Raw genomic sequence first — 15,616 nt, 5'->3', positions numbered from 1 at the left:
AATATCATTTGGCAACTTGCCGCTCATGCCACCAACCAGGTGAAGAAGGAACTCATCCTCGTGCCACCAACCAGGTGATGAAATGTACAACCCGTACTTTAATATCATTTGGCAACTTGCCACTCATGCCACCAACCAGGTGAAGAAGGAACTCATCTTCATGCCACTAACCAGGTGATGAAATGTACAACCCGTACTCTCCTTCAAGCCACCAATCAGGTGATGAAATGTACAACCTGTACTTTAATATCATTTGGCAACTTGCCACTCATGCCATCAGCTAAGTGAAGAAGGAACTCATCTTCATGCCACCAACCAGGTGATGAAATGTACAACACGTACTCTTCTTCATGCCACCAACCAGGTGATGAAATGTACAGCCCATACTCTAATATCATTTGGCAACTTGCCACTCATGCCACCAACCAGGTGAAGAAGGAACTCATCTTTGTACCACCAACCAAGTGATGAAAATAACTCACCATTCATTCCACCTACCAGAAGACGAGTGGTACAACTTGTACATGTGAACTCCTAGCATTCACAAATAATAAAAAACCCTCAAGCTTGACAACTCAACTAGGGGAGCACTTATGCCCAACAAGAGTTATAGTCACCAACAAAGTCTTATTGCAAGCCAACAAGAACTTCAGTGCATGGCATACGAAGATCAAGCTATTCAACCCTCTTGCATCTGCTTTAGACATTTCCCCTCTGTAACAATGCAAACACTACAACTCGTAGAAAACTTCACACACTCTTGATCAAGACAATGTGAAGCAAAACCAATTTATGGTGCCAACAAGAGCTTCATCAAAGGAGTTCAACCACAATTCTTAAAAGCTTCACACACTTTTGATCAAGACAGTGTAAAGCAAAACCAATTTATGGTGCCAACAAGAGCTTCATCAAAGGAGTTCAACCACAATTCTCAAAAGCTTCACACACTCTTGATCAAGACAGTGTGAAGCAAAACCAATTTATGGTGCTAACAAGAGCTTCATCAATGGAGGGCAACCACAACTCTTAAAAGCTTCACACATTTTTTATCAAGACAGTGTGAAGCAAAACCAATTTATGGTGCCAACAAGAGCTTCATCAGAGGAGTTCAACCATAATTCTCAAAAGCTTCGCACACTCTTGATCAAGACAGTGTGAAGCAAAACCAATTTATGGTGCCAACAAGAGCTTCATCAATGGAGGGCAACCACAATTCTCAAAAGCTTCACACACTCTTGATTAAGACAGTGTGAAGCAAAACCAATTTATGGTGCCAACAAAAGCTTCATCAAAGAAGTTCAACCATAATTCTCAAAAACTTCACACACTCTTAATCAAGACGGTGTGAAGCAAAACCAATTTATGGTGCCAACAAGAGCTTCATCAAAGGAGTTCAACCATAATTCTCAAAAGCTTCACACACTCTTGATCAAAACAGTGTGAATCAAAACCAATTTATGGTGCCAACAAAAGCTTCATCAAAGGGGTTCAACCACAATTCTCAAAAGCTTCACACTCTTGATCAAGACAGTGTGAAGCAAAACCAATTTATGGTGCCAACAAAAGCTTCATCAAAGGGGTTCAACCACAATTCTCAAAAGCTTCACACACTCTTGATCAAGACAGTGTGAAGCAAAACCAATTTATGGTACCAACAAAAGCTTCATCAATGGAGGGAAACTACAATTCTCAAACCTTCAAAGCAAATTCAAGACTGTTCGAAGGAAATTCAATTTATATGGTTCATCCAAACCTTCGACTACTACAAGGTGTGACTTGCATCACAATCTCTTGCTCAACAGTGTGGAAGCAAAATTTGTATATGTTGTCTCTCCCACATTTTCAAATTTCTAGTTTCCCAAAAAAAAAAAAAAGAAAAAAAAAGGGAAATTCAACAAAGCTTCATCAATGGAGGACAACTACAAATTCTCAAAAGCTTCACAAGATAGTGTGAAGCAAAATCAATTCATGGTACCCAACAAAGATTCAACTCCAAAGCTTCACCAACAAAAGCTTCATCAATGGAGGATAACTACAAATTCTCAAAAGCTTCACATTATCTTAATCAAGATAGTGTGAAGCAAAATCAATACATGGTACCCAACAAAAGCTTCAACTCCAAAGCTTCAACTCCAAAGCTTCAACACAAAAGCTTCACCCACAAAAGCTTCATCAATGGAGGACAACTACAAATTCTTAAAAGCTTCACACTATCTTGATCAAGATAGTGTGAAGCAAAATCAATTCATGGTACCTAACAAAAGCTTCACCTACAAAGCTTCAACTCCAAAGCTTCACCCACAAAAGCTTCACCCACAAAAGCTTCACCCACAAAAACTTCACCCACAAAAGCTTCACCTACAAAAGCTTGACCTACAAAAGCTTGACCCACAAAAGCGTGACCCACAAAAGCGTGACCCACAAAAATTCGGAAATTCAAAAATTCGAAAAATCGAAAAAAAAAAAAATTGCCTAGGTCTCCTCTTCTTTGGGCCTAATAACTTTCATAACAAATATATATGAAGAAGGAGTTTTTGGCTACCACTTAGAAAGGAAATGACTCATTCGTCAACTTCCTCGATTGGAGACTTGGGGGACTCCTACCATATGCTATTGCACCTTGATACTCGGAAGTCTCACGACCACTCAGTGACTTGGATTTTTCAAGTCTCCAAACGAGAAGTTTTCCTTACTAGGGAAATTAAGGGAGCACTACCTCAACCTACATGCTTCACTCACAAACCTTCAACAAAAGGAAAAAATTCAAAGAACTTAGTGAAGAAAGCCTTGGTGTATTTAACACAATACGTTGAAATGAAGCAAAGCTTGTTTATTGATATCTCCAATAAGTTACAAATATGTACATATACATGAATCAAAATAAACAAACAAGAGGGAGCCTTCACAAAGGTTGCTCAGGAGAAGTCTCAGCAGTCGGAAGAGCCCCAGAAATAGGAGGCACCAGAGGGTGATTATTCGAAGCCTCAATACTAGGTAGAACCCCAGAAGGAGGAGGCATCGAAGGTTGATCATTTAGAGCTTCATTATGCGGTACAGCCCCAGAAGACGAACGCAATAAATGCCTTTGGAACAAACCCACAAACCTCTGATGATCAAATAAAATTTGACCATCAGATTCTTGCAGTTGGTCGAGCTTCCTCTTCATGTTTGTAGCATAGTCATGTGTGAGCCTATGCAACTATTTATTCTCATGCTTGAGCCCTCTGATCTCCTGTTTGAGACTTATCACTTCAGCTGCCAATGATTCAACTTGGCGGGTTCGAGCAAATAGGCGTTGGGCCATATTAGACACAGAACTTGCACACTGAACACTGAGAGCCAGAGAATCCTTAACAGCCAACTCATCAGACCGTTTGGAAAGTAGTCTGTTATCTTTGGGAGTGAGAAGGTTCCTAGCCACCACCCCAGTTGTCATATCATTCTTCATCACAGAGTCCCCAACGGTAAGATGATCAGTAGGGGATAAGAAGGATGGGCGCCATATGTTGTCTTGAGAAGGCATAACCGCCTCTTCACCAAAGTTCAAATCAAAATGAGGGTCGGATGTGCCAGAAATTCTAAAAAATGATGAAGGAGAAATGAGGTGCAATAAATCTCTGAAGTAAGGGGAAAATTCCTACAAGCAATAACTCTCTGAATGTACTTCTTGCACACAATTGGTGCCCTTATAAAAGAAAGGGCAACAAGGTCGTTGGTTCAAGAATCGAAGAGGCACCACTCTCCGGATTCCGAAGAGGCACCATTTTCTACACGCAACATCAACTCTTCGGGTACCACATATAACTTTTTCAAAGATCTCTGACAAAGTTTAGACACATAAATTTTGTAGGTCCAGCTACCCTACTATTACCCACAAGGGTAAAGGAACAGCACCACTGCTTGATAACTAGAAAGTCCCAATGTGTGTCAACCTCCGTGCTTCATGGTAAGGAAAACTAGCAAAAATGCCCAACCTTTACTCACATTCGAGAAAACACTACAACAAGATTGCTTGCTCAAAAATTGAAGAGGCACCGCTCTCCGAATCTCGAGAGCCAGACTCCTAACAGGATTACTTTCTTAAAAATCGAAGAGACACTGCTCTCCGAATCTTGAGAGCCAAACTCCCACCTTGATTACTTTCTCAAAAATCAAAAAGACACTGCTATCCGAATATCGAGAGTCAGACTCCAAATAGGATTGCTTTCTCAAAAAATCGAAGAGGCATCACTCTCCCCATCTCGAGAGCCAGACTCCCAACAGGATTACGTGCTCAAAAATCGAAGAGGCACCGCCCTCCAAACCTCGAGAGCAAGACTCCCAACATAATTACTTTCTCAAAAATCGAAGAGACATTGCTCTCCGAATCTCAAGAGTCAGACTCCCAACAGGATTACTTTCTCAAAAATCGAAAAGACACTGCTTTCCGAATCTCAAGAGTCAGACTCCCAACATGATTGCTTTCTCAAAAATCAAAGAGGCACCGTTCTCTGAATCTCGAGAGCCAGATCCCCGACAAGATTGCTTGTTTGAAAACCGAAGATGCACCGCTCTCCGAACTTTGAGAGCCAGATTTCTTTGGATAAAGCTTGTCTGCAATCTTCACATGCAACATCAGCTTTCCAGATACCACAGACCATTTTTTCAAAGTGCTTTGACAAAGTTAAAACACGTGAAGCTTGCAGTTCCCACTACATTGGTATGACCGAGAAGGGTAAATGAATAGCACTGCTACTTGTTGTTAGGGAGACTCCTATATATGTCGACCTCCATCCTCCATAGCCAGGCAGACCTTCAAATAAAAAAAAATGCTCAACTTTTCTTCACATCCGATAGGGCACTCTCAGCAGAGTCTCACGAAATACTCAGCTTCTTTTCCTCCCGATAATACCTCTGCAAACAAGCCACACCAGAGCAAGAGTATCTCATATCATCAAGGTTAAAAGCAAGAGTATCCCATATCATGCTTTTTCCCTGTCTTTTCCTTTGGCCTTGTTCTTACCTGCAAGACAAGGAGAAAGAGAGCAATCAGTCAGCACTTAGAACTCTTTGCCTAATTACTTACCTGGCATTGCTCTTGAGTACTCATCTTCAACATCTTATGCTTCCAGAAAAGATACCACATCTACCTGAGGAACAGCTAGGGCAAGTGAGAAGGATACAAGGAAGCATGTGGAGATAAGCGCAACAGAACACTTGCCGATTCATCTATTACTTCGTCAACAGCAAAAGTATCCCATATCATCAAGGTCGAACGCACTCTTAATTTGATGGATTTGTTTTGACCCTCCAATTCTTGAGTCGGCCTTATACTCTGGAGGAAACCAAAAAACCCTTCAGCCCAGTTCAAGAATAAGCCTGTGGAAAGTTACTTCTTCAAAAGCACAAGTATCTCATATCATCTCTTCTCCATTTGCTTCTCCTTATCCTTGTTGCTGTTTACAACACAATCAACCGGAAGCCGAAGTCGAACCTCCGATCTAGGTTGCTTGCTTGGAAGTCTGATTGCTTACCTTGTCTGTTACCTCTTTCAGCAAATCTCCTAGCTCGGCGACTTGGGGGACTCCTACTATAGGGTTTTGTATCGCACTTGACCAAGCCCGAAACTACAAGTAAGCTTCAAGTGAAATTGATACATTACCTTGTGCATCTTCATCGGTTAAAGATACCATCCCTGGATGGAGGAAAAGTACTTCTAGAGAAGATGCCACATCTACATATGAGACAGATAAGGCAAGTGAAAATGATACCACACTTCAGTACTTAGAAGTTTCGTGATTACTCAATGGCTTGGATCTTGCAAGTCCCCAACCGAGGAGCCTCCCTCACTCGGGAACTTAGGGGAGCACTGTTTGTACCATACTTGACCAATCCCAAAACTACTGAGCACCGGTCAACGTTATATCGTCAATGACCCATAAAAGTTTCCCTCCAACCAGGAGGCCAATCACAGCGTGACACGTGTCGACATCAGAAGCCAATCATAGCGCGACACGTGTTAACATCATAAGCCAATCACAACACGACACGTGTCAATGTCAGAATGAAACTAGAAACTCTCTTCTATAAATAGAGATCATTCTCTCACAATATTTCCTAATGTCATTTGTACTAAATCATTCACTAGTACTCACTAAAGGAGAGCTTGAACTTATGTACTTGTGTAAACCCTTCACAATTAATGAGAACTCCTATAATCCGTGGACGTAGCCAATCTGGGTGAACCACGTACATCTTGTGTTTGCTTCCTTGTCCCTATCCATTTACATACTTATTCATACTAATGACCGGAGCAATCTAGTGAAGGTCACAAACTTAACATTTTCTGTTGTACCAAAGTCCTCACGGATTTTGTGCATCAACACTATTGTTAGTGTGCATGTATCTAAAGTTAATCATATATTGTCGTGTGTTGTAACATTTTCACATGACCGTGTATTGACTTTGAATTCAACCACATCAACATTCTTGTTGTAAGAGCATCTCCAATGGAATCCTACCACCATTACATCTGTATGTTTTTAAATTTAGGGACTTTATGACTTCTGATGGGGTGGAGCTCCAATCTTTATAATAGAAGGACTGGCCTAAGTTCTTAAAATTTTCCTCACATTTGAGGACTACATAGGGACAACTTTGAGTGGGAAAGGGAGCCCACCCATGCGAAAGCTTGCATGCTTCTTCCAGTTGTTGGCTTTGAGTGTTGTTGATGTAGCTCATCCACTTCCTCTGGCAACGCGAGTCTACACTAGTTGCCAGATAGCTGTTGACATGTTGCAAGCCTAGGTCCCACATGCTTTTTTTTTTTTGGAAAAATTACACATAGAGTATATTTTTAATACTTAATTGTATATTGAGACAACACTTTTTAAACATTTCAAAGAGAGACAAAAGTTAATACATGTGAAAAATGATATCATTGCCTTTTTTTTTTCTCTAGAGTGTAAGTTACAAAATTACCCTTTATACTGGAAAAGTCTTTTTCACACTTATATCTCTTTCCTTTTCTCTCTTCAAGAAATATTGGTTCCATTTAATTATTCAATTTAATTATTCAAATGAATGAATGAACTCGTGGATCTATGACCTCTACCCAGTTTACCATCCCATTCCCATTCCTAGTTGGACAATTAAAGTTCCCATCTAGTTTTAATTATTTGTCATACGGGTATAATTCCCTTCTTTTTTCCCTTTTCAAGTTAAATGTGCCTTGAAATTGGATTGAAGGATGTTATTGCTGCTTTATAATATATGATATTCAAATCAAACACAATTTATCACATACAACCTTCCATTGACCAATTTAAGATGAGTTTCAAATCAAACAAATTCTGAATTAGAAGACCTTTGCCTTGCTTCTCTCCCCCAAAATTCTACTATTTTATTTCAATCCTTATTAACGAAAAAATTCTATCAAAAATTCGAATTTGTAACATGAAAAAAAATAATACAAGAACTGGATTTTGCAAATGAAAATTTATCGAACACACCTACGACTTAATAAACCAAAAGATGAATTAGTGAAATTTTGTAAACATTGTTATTTATTGAAGACGAGTTGAACTGATTCTACAAAAAAGGTCGAGGACATGTTACACTGCTACAAAAATGGTCAAAGATGGGTACTGATTCTAAAAAAAGGTCGAACATGGGTACTGATTCTAAAAAAAGGTCGAAGATGGGTTGATTTGATTCTGCAAAAAGGGTCAAGGACGGGTTGAATTGATTTTGTAGAAATGTTGAACTGATTCAACAAAAATGGTCGAGGACGGGTTGAACTGATTCTGCAAAAACGGTCGATGACAAGATGAACTGATTATGCAAAAATGTTGAACTGATTCTGCAAAAATGGTCGAGGATGGGTTGAACTAATTTAGCAAAAAATGGTCGAGGATGGATTGAACTGCGTTGAACTGATTCTGCAAAAACGGTCGAGGGCAGGTTAAACTAATTTTGCAAAAACGGTTGATGACGGGTTGAATTGATTTTGTAAAAATGGTCAAGGATGGGTTGAATTGCAAGAGGAAGGGTTGAATTGATTCTACAAAAATGGTTGAACTGATTCTGAAAAATGGTCAAGGACTGATTGAACTGATTCTACAAAAATAGTCGATGACATGTTGAATTGATTATGCAAGAATGGTCGATCAATGATTGAGCTGATTCTACAAAAATGGTTAAGGATGAGTTGAATTGATTCTAGTAATAAAGGATACAAACTGATTATGCATATAGTTTCAAAGTTGATTATGCATATAGTTTCAAAGCTAATTATGCAGAAATAGTCAAAGATGAGTTAAGGTTATGGCTCATTAATTTTGTTGGAGTTATGAGGGCTGAATTCTATTAATAGCCCTAAAGCTTTAGATGTATGATTGGCATTTTAAAACATTATTTTCATATTTTTGGGCTGGGCTTTAGTTGTTTTTATGTTTTTGTCCCTCCTTGACATGTTTAAAAACTAATAGAGTTCCTTGAAATATAGTAAAAGTTTTTGTCTCAATATATAAAGCTCCTTTTATAATAATTTATAAATTATGTACAGAAATTAAATAGAAATATCCTTAATTGACTAACAGAGATAAAAACAAGGACCAATTGGCCAAATTGAAAGCATATGAACTAAATTGACATAATGACTTAAACACATGGACCATTATAACATTTAAGCCTAATTAAAAATTATTGTTTGATATTAGAAAAAGGATAATATAATTAAAAATGAGTAATGTTAGAGAAATCATCTATTTAAATCGAATTTTGTAAACCAATATGATGTGATTGTTAATGATTATATTATTATTTCATTGTTAATTAATGTACTTATTTCATATTAATAACATGTCACTTAATTTACAAAGTTGATCTAAAAAATGGTTTATTCAGCTTATCCTTCGAAAAAGAGGAAACGAACATGGAAGTTGGATGGTTTGTGTATATTTCACCATCAGCCATAGAGACGCCAACTGAAACCGAAAAACTGAAAAAAAAAAAGAGCAAAAGTTCTGCCTGAGTGCTCAACACACTATCCCCTTAATCCCAACCAGGCCAGAGGCAAACAAATCAATCAATCAAGAAACAAAAGCAATGGGCTTTCTGATGGGGAGCTCTTGCTTTTTGCACTCTCCCCTCTCCATCTCTCCTTTCCCCTCTTCTTCTTGTTCTTCTTCTCACCCCATTTTCCTGTGTTCCACCTCTGGGAGTGCAGAGACCAGGAGGAGAAGGACGGTGGTACCAATGGCGTCCCTGCGCCAGGAGGACTCGAACGACGGTGTGTGTAGCATGAGGAGGGCTATTCTATTTGTGGGTATTTCAGTTCTTCCACTCTTGCAGCTCAGGGCCACTGCTCTTGAAGGCTTGGCCACTAGTAAGTTGAACTGTCATTGTGATTCAAATTGGTTTCTTTCTTCTTGGTGGGTGGGATTGGAGATCATGAAACTTTTGGGAAATGGAAAATGGAAAATTTTCGCTGTAATCGAAGTTTTAAGGCAAAAAGCTTATTGGGTTTGTTACTTGTTTGCCATTTTAAAGATTTGGGTTTGTTGCAAATAGTCTTTTGAGAAACTTATTAGAATTTGAATGGGTTCTTCTTATTCTTTACAAAAGGATATTCTTTTTCTGTTTGAAGTGACTGGTGAGTGTTGACTCAAGATTCTGTAAATGGATTAGGGGTTTTGATAATGCAGTTTTAGTTTAAGGGGTGCTATTGCCAATAAAGATAAAAAATCTGATTGTGATTAGGCAATTCTAGATTCTAGAATGGTTATGGTGTATTGCCTTTGCACTTTATCAAGTGGGAAGTTTCTACTTGTAAACATAAGTGATTGTAATTTGTATGGTTGTTTTGGGGTTTAGGGTTTAGGATGGTAGATGAGTGCAGAAACACAGGTAAACGAGGATGTATGGTGCATAAGTGTTATGGATTGTCTCGTCCAAAATGCCCCATATTGAAAGTTTGAAACAAATAGTGTATCGTTGGATAGTTTATAAGCCCTTGGACACCCTTCCCTTACAAGATGGTTTTGTAGGGGTAAGTTCTACCCATCATTCGTGACTTTGAATGCTTAATCAGGACTAAAGAGAAAATCTGACATGTTTTAGGTTGTTTTAAGCTTGTTTAGTTTGTTAGTTAAACTTAATGCCAGGCCAGCTACTTAAATTTATTGTCGGATCAGCTGTTCTGCGAGTCAGTTTCTTCTTTTAGCAACTCAAAATAGCAGCAGAATTTGTGTAGTTTAGCAGATTAGCCAGGCACAGCACAAGTCCTGCCCCAAGTCATCCAGGTAATTTTAAGTGAGAAATCGATGATATCCCAAAATTTAGTCCATTTTCTTTAATATTTGAATACTAAGTGGAGCATTAATGGGCCTAAAAGACACCTTTCATGTCGAGCATCTGCAATATGTGGATTGGTATGGATTGTCATGTTGGAGTTTTAGTTTCTTTGTTCATCATTTTGCCAACCAAAGTCATGTTGGATTTTTAGTTTCTTTGTTCATCATTTTGCCAACCAAGCTAAGGGAAAAGGATGCAGACAAGCAGAATTTAAGTAGAGTTCCACAAAACACAGCTCATATCCTTTAAATGTGCAGAGTTAGGATATATGTGCGGATCCTATTAATTAGGCAATAATATTTCAAGGGTAGTTTAGGGTATTTACTAAACCTTCTCTTTATATATTCTTTTTACGAAGATTCTTACAATGTGCTGCATTTTTAGTTCTTTTCTTAACATGGACTGGTGTTACTATAAATTATTATCTTTTGTAACAAGTTTCCATCTCATTTCATGCGGTTTATGCATTAGTTCCTTTATTTCCCTTTTTTTTAGAAGAAAGTGAGCTAAAGACACCAGAGGGGAGTAAAAACACAGAGGTACGAAGTTACGAATGTCTACTAGACTCCCTAAAAAAATCTGTATATAATATCTTTCCTTTTTATTTTGTTACTTGTTTGTTATAAGGCTTAATTTTCTAAAGTGAGTTATTCATTGAACAGGAAGCACCTCAAACAAATGCAGCTCCAAATCCTGTTTTGTCTCTCCTGAATGGCATTGGTATTTTCAGTTCTGGTGTCCTTGGTGCGCTCTATGCATTGACTCGGTCAGAAAAGAAAGCCACTGATGCCATAGTCGAATCTGTAAGTCTCTATTCAATACCACAGAAAATGCTTTTCTTTACATGCTGAGACAACACAGACATACCATAGATGCTGACTGGAGTCTAGTCTCTTTGAAAAGGAACTTCAAAATGTACAAAAAAATGTAATGCGTCTTTTAACTTGTTTCCCAATCTTGTGTTCTTAAATGCTTCCTTGAAAACAATCCCCACTCTGGCGGTCCCTTTTTCTTACCTGGTTTCTCTATTTTATAGAAATGCATACTAAGCCCTACCCGTTAATGTATGAGTCTCTGAGCTCGAAAGATCATACTCCTTTACTTTTGGGTTCTGTTCATAAAAATACTTTTAGATGCTTTGTTTGATTTAACCCACATTTACTTTGGTTGAAAATGCACAGATGAAGACCAAGCTGAAAGAAAAGGAAGCTGCTATTGTTTCATTGGGGAAGTGCTATGAATCCAAGTTACTAGGTGAACAGGAAGAACGTAGCAAGCAACTTGCAAAGGCAAAGGAAGAGCAGAATTCTTTAACAAGCCAACTGAGTTTGGCAAAAAGTACAATTGCAAGCTTAGGAAAGGAGTTAAATGGTGAAAAGAAATTGATTGAGGAGCTTAAAACTCAAATTGACAGTATTAAAACCAACCTTTCAAAGGCCGGAGAAGATAAGGTAGTACTTGAAGAGAATTTGAAGGAAAAGCAAAACTCAATTGAAGTCCTACAGGGAAGGATTGATTTGCTCAATTCAGAAATCAAGGATAAAGAAAACAATGTCCGAAGTCTTGGCTCTTCTCTTGCCGAAAAAGATTTGGAGTTGAGGGACTTGAAAGCTACCTACAATCAAAGGAGGGATGAACTAAAGAATGCACTTTTAGATAGTCAAATGTTGAAAGATGAACTCCTGAAAAATCAAAAGGAATTAGAATTGAAAAATTCCTCTCTCGATGAACTGAATGCAACAGTTAGTTCTTTAACTTCTGAATTAGATGATTCGAAGAGGGAGTTTGATGCTATTCAGGAGGAATACAATAATCTGAAAACATCCTCCTGTAGAAAGGCGGATTTGGATGCTAAGCTTTTGGGAGAAAGGGAAGAGAAATTTCAGCGGCTAAAGGAAAAGCTTGAACTTGCTCTGAGTGGCATGAGTAGAAACAAAGAATTAATTGCTGATTTGACCCGAGAGAAGGAAAACTTGAAGGAACTTCTGGATAGAGAACTGGAAATTGAAACGAATTTGAAACATGAACTCCAGAGCACTCAGGAAGCTCTTGCAAAATCAAGAAGTGAAGCTTCCAATCTGGAAAATCAATTAAAACAGTCAAAAACTTTTTACATGGAACTTGAAGCTGAGATCTCTAGAGTTCGGGCCAAGTTTACTGGAGTTACGGAATCACTGCAGAGAACCCTTGATGAGGCTACGTTAAGTGGTGATGCGGTTGCTGGTGAGCTTTCTGCAGCAAAAGAACTTCTGAAGAAGACAAATGAGGAGCTGCAAGTTCTGTCCCATGAACTAACAGTTGTTGCAGAAAAACGTGATAGCCTGCAGGAGGAGTTGGTTGATGTTTACAAAAAAGCTGAAAGAGCTTCAAGTGATCTAAAAGAAGAAAAGGAGCTAGTTTCTTCTTTGAAAAAAGAAGTTAAAGCTTTGGAGAAACAGATTTCGAAGGACAAGGAGTCTCGGAAATCTCTTGAAACAGACCTGGAAGAGGCTACCAAAGCACTGGATGAGATGAACCGAAATGCAATGGTGCTTTCCCAAGATTTAGAGAGGGCTAATTCTCTAATTTCTAGCCTTGAAGATGAGAAAGAGGTGGTTTACAATTCCCTAACAGAGCATAAGATTGCGTCCAAAGAGGCCCGAGAAAGCATGGAAGATGTCCATAATCTTGTCATGAGACTAGGCGAGGAAAGGGAGGGTCTGGAGAAGAGAAGCAAAAAATTGGAAGAGGAATTGGCATCTGCCAAGGGTGAAATATTGCGGCTAAGAAGTCAAATAAATTCGTCAAAAGATCTTGTAAATAATCAGCAACCACCAGAAGAGGCTGAAGAGCCTGTCACTGTTACTCCAAGACGTGGTGGTAGGAGGAAAAAGGCTGCCGAGTAAAGATAGTGAACTATTTTAATTGCGGTAATCTTCTTTTCCCGATTATTTTGAGTCTTCCTATACCATCATCCTTTGAAGCCAGTTGTTCTTTGGCTCTCTTCCTCTTGGACTTCAAAAATTTTCCCCGATATCAAATGCATTATACAAGTAGGATGCTGAGGGAGAAGTGAAAATGATTTGTATGTAACACAGATCTTGAGTCCGAATGTGATTCCCTTGTACACACATGTTCAGTGTATAGTATCGATCGTGGAGTTCAGTGGATTTATAGAAGATTCAATATTCAATATGTTCTTACAAGTTTCTGCATCTCTACTTGACTATCTGTATGAATAGATTGTACTTGAGGACGAGGTTCTCGGATTATCCGTGTTTAACTTGAAAATCCCTACACAACCCTACTCATCCAATGCACGATTGTTTGTTTTCGTTTTTCCTAATTTGACATTGTTGGAAATAAATGTATCAGTACTCCGGCACCAATTCAAATTCTTCATGCAGTCAGTCAGTGACTGCACAGCACACTCAGAAAAAGAGTTGTAGTCTAATTCACTCATGTCTCTGATTGTCCGTTCTATTAAGGTCCTACATTTATGCCTAGACCAGGCAGCTCAATGCCTCAAACCCCAGAAAATTTACAAACTATTTCTGCTGCATTGTGATTGTGGAGATACGGAATTAAAATCCAATGGAAAGAATTACATCCACAAATTGAATCATGTGAGAATAAAGTGGGTGGTGAATAAACTGAACTGTAGGTAATTCACAAAAAGGTTTTTTTTTTTTTTTGTTTTTCCTTTTACTAAAATGGTCTTTGAGACTAGCGTAACTTCTTATTTTGGTCATTTGACAATGAAAATAGATGGAAGTGGATCTATGAGTTTGTCCACTACAAATCATTTTAGTCATTTCGTGAACAACCATGTGACCACCTTCTTTAGGGTATTTTTATCAAACTAACTCCTTTACCTAATGAAGATATTAACAATTTTTAACGGAATGACCAAAATAATTTACGATGGACAAACTCAAGTACCATGGATTTTCGATGTAAAAAGTTATAATTTAACTAAAAATGTTTCATAAAATAAAATAAAAAATAAAAGCATGCAGACGACACAGAGTGATCCCTTCGAGTGGAAGATAAAACTAAGGTTGGAGTTGCTGTGGCACAAAGTAGTACAAAATGCTATTAAAAAAAGGGTAAATCTCTGTTTACTACCCTCATGTTTCGTGGTTTTCAACATTTAGTACATCAAGCTTTTTTCGTCACAGAGTCATACCTAAAGTGTAAATTTTGGGACAGTCTCATACATCCGTTAGTCAAACTGTTAAGTCTCCTGTTAAGTGATGACGTGGCACCCATGTGGACAATAACTGGGCGCCATGTGTCATTAAGGGTCCACATGCTTTTTTTTTTTCTTTCTTTCTTTCTTCTCTTCAGAGGTGATGTGGATTTTTTTTCTCTCTCTTCTTCTTCTTCTTCTTCCTTTCTTCTCTTCCTTTCTCCCCAGAATCCCCACCTCCCACCAACCAATTTTCCTTTCTAGACCAACCCATTTCCGAAACCCTACCTATGCGCCATTACTCCACCTCGCCGCCGCTCAACCTCCACCCATATGTGCAAATCCTAAATGTCAGTCGTCGTCACCCATCCAGTCTTCACCCCTTGCCACACCCCACACACCCAGCGATCCGCTCAATCCACCAATCCAACTTTCGCCGCCTCTTCCTCATTCGAACATCCTTCCACCTTCACCCTCTCTTGGTGCTGCAAACTCCGCGGAAAAGATGCCGTTGTTTTCCAGCGCAAGTTTCGCGTCAAGCTTTTTGCCGCAGAACTCAAAAAACTGACTCTCCACCCTCTACCGCAGCCACCACACCTCCATCATCAAGCTCATACCTTCCCCTAACCCTTTCACTTCGTTCTTTCCTTTGCAACCCCCACCCTCCCTCATCTCCTCTGCAACCTCCACCCATCTCTTCTGCATTCATCATCATTTATCATCCACTGTCAAATAATAATTTTTTTAAAAAAAAATCTGGGCCTCGCCTACCCTCACCCACGCTCCCACCCAACCTTCCCTCCTGACCCTTCTCTGCGCCACCCAACCCTCCCTCCATCCCTTCATCCCTCTCTTTCCATGGCCGTCGCCGACGTCACCTCCTACCATCCCTAATAACCCGATTATCACCCCCCAGATCTAACATAATGTTCAAAACAATCAGAAAGCACTCATTGATACCACTCCACACCAAGCACCTACCATTATTGGCGGTCTGCGTGGTGCCCGGAACTACACCGCTGCATTTCCATGGCGGTTGTTGCTAGGCTGTTGGATAGCGTTGATTTCCTAAATCGCCAAAGCAACGATGATTTTAGCAAATCTAGGGCT

General features: G+C 39.1%; 1 protein-coding gene across 2 annotated transcripts; it reads left to right on the top strand.

The window, feature by feature from the left end:
• The first annotated feature begins 8,933 nt into the window (after positions 1-8,933).
• On the top strand, positions 8,934-13,616 carry LOC126634048 (MAR-binding filament-like protein 1-1). Of its 2 annotated transcripts, none has more exons than XM_050304535.1 (4): positions 8,934-9,367; positions 10,834-10,874; positions 10,998-11,138; positions 11,517-13,616. In XM_050304535.1, exons 1-4 carry the CDS (start codon positions 9,088-9,090, stop codon positions 13,218-13,220), a joined length of 2,166 nt encoding a protein of 721 aa, XP_050160492.1. In that variant the 5' UTR covers positions 8,934-9,087; the 3' UTR covers positions 13,221-13,616. The 2 variants fall into 2 exon arrangements, with proteins under 2 accessions (XP_050160492.1, XP_050160491.1); XM_050304534.1 differs by having other exon boundaries at positions 10,831-10,874.
• The last annotated feature ends 2,000 nt before the right edge of the window (positions 13,617-15,616 follow it).

Source organism: Malus sylvestris, chromosome 9 (genome assembly GCF_916048215.2).
Source record: "Malus sylvestris chromosome 9, drMalSylv7.2, whole genome shotgun sequence".
Lineage (NCBI taxonomy): Eukaryota > Viridiplantae > Streptophyta > Magnoliopsida > Rosales > Rosaceae > Malus > Malus sylvestris.
This window is presented reverse-complemented; position numbering and strand designations above follow the sequence as displayed.

Bases quoted from the DNA above. Each gene is read 5' to 3' on its own strand.
- LOC126634048 (XM_050304534.1), top strand. From the start codon at position 9,088: ATGGGCTTTCTGATGGGGAGCTCTTGCTTTTTGCACTCTCCCCTCTCC. The intron at 9,368-10,830 runs GTAAGTTGAACT...CCTTTTTTTTAG, and splicing joins TCTTGAAGGCTTGGCCACTA to AAGAAAGTGAGCTAAAGACA. The intron at 10,875-10,997 runs GTACGAAGTTAC...TTCATTGAACAG, and splicing joins AGGGGAGTAAAAACACAGAG to GAAGCACCTCAAACAAATGC.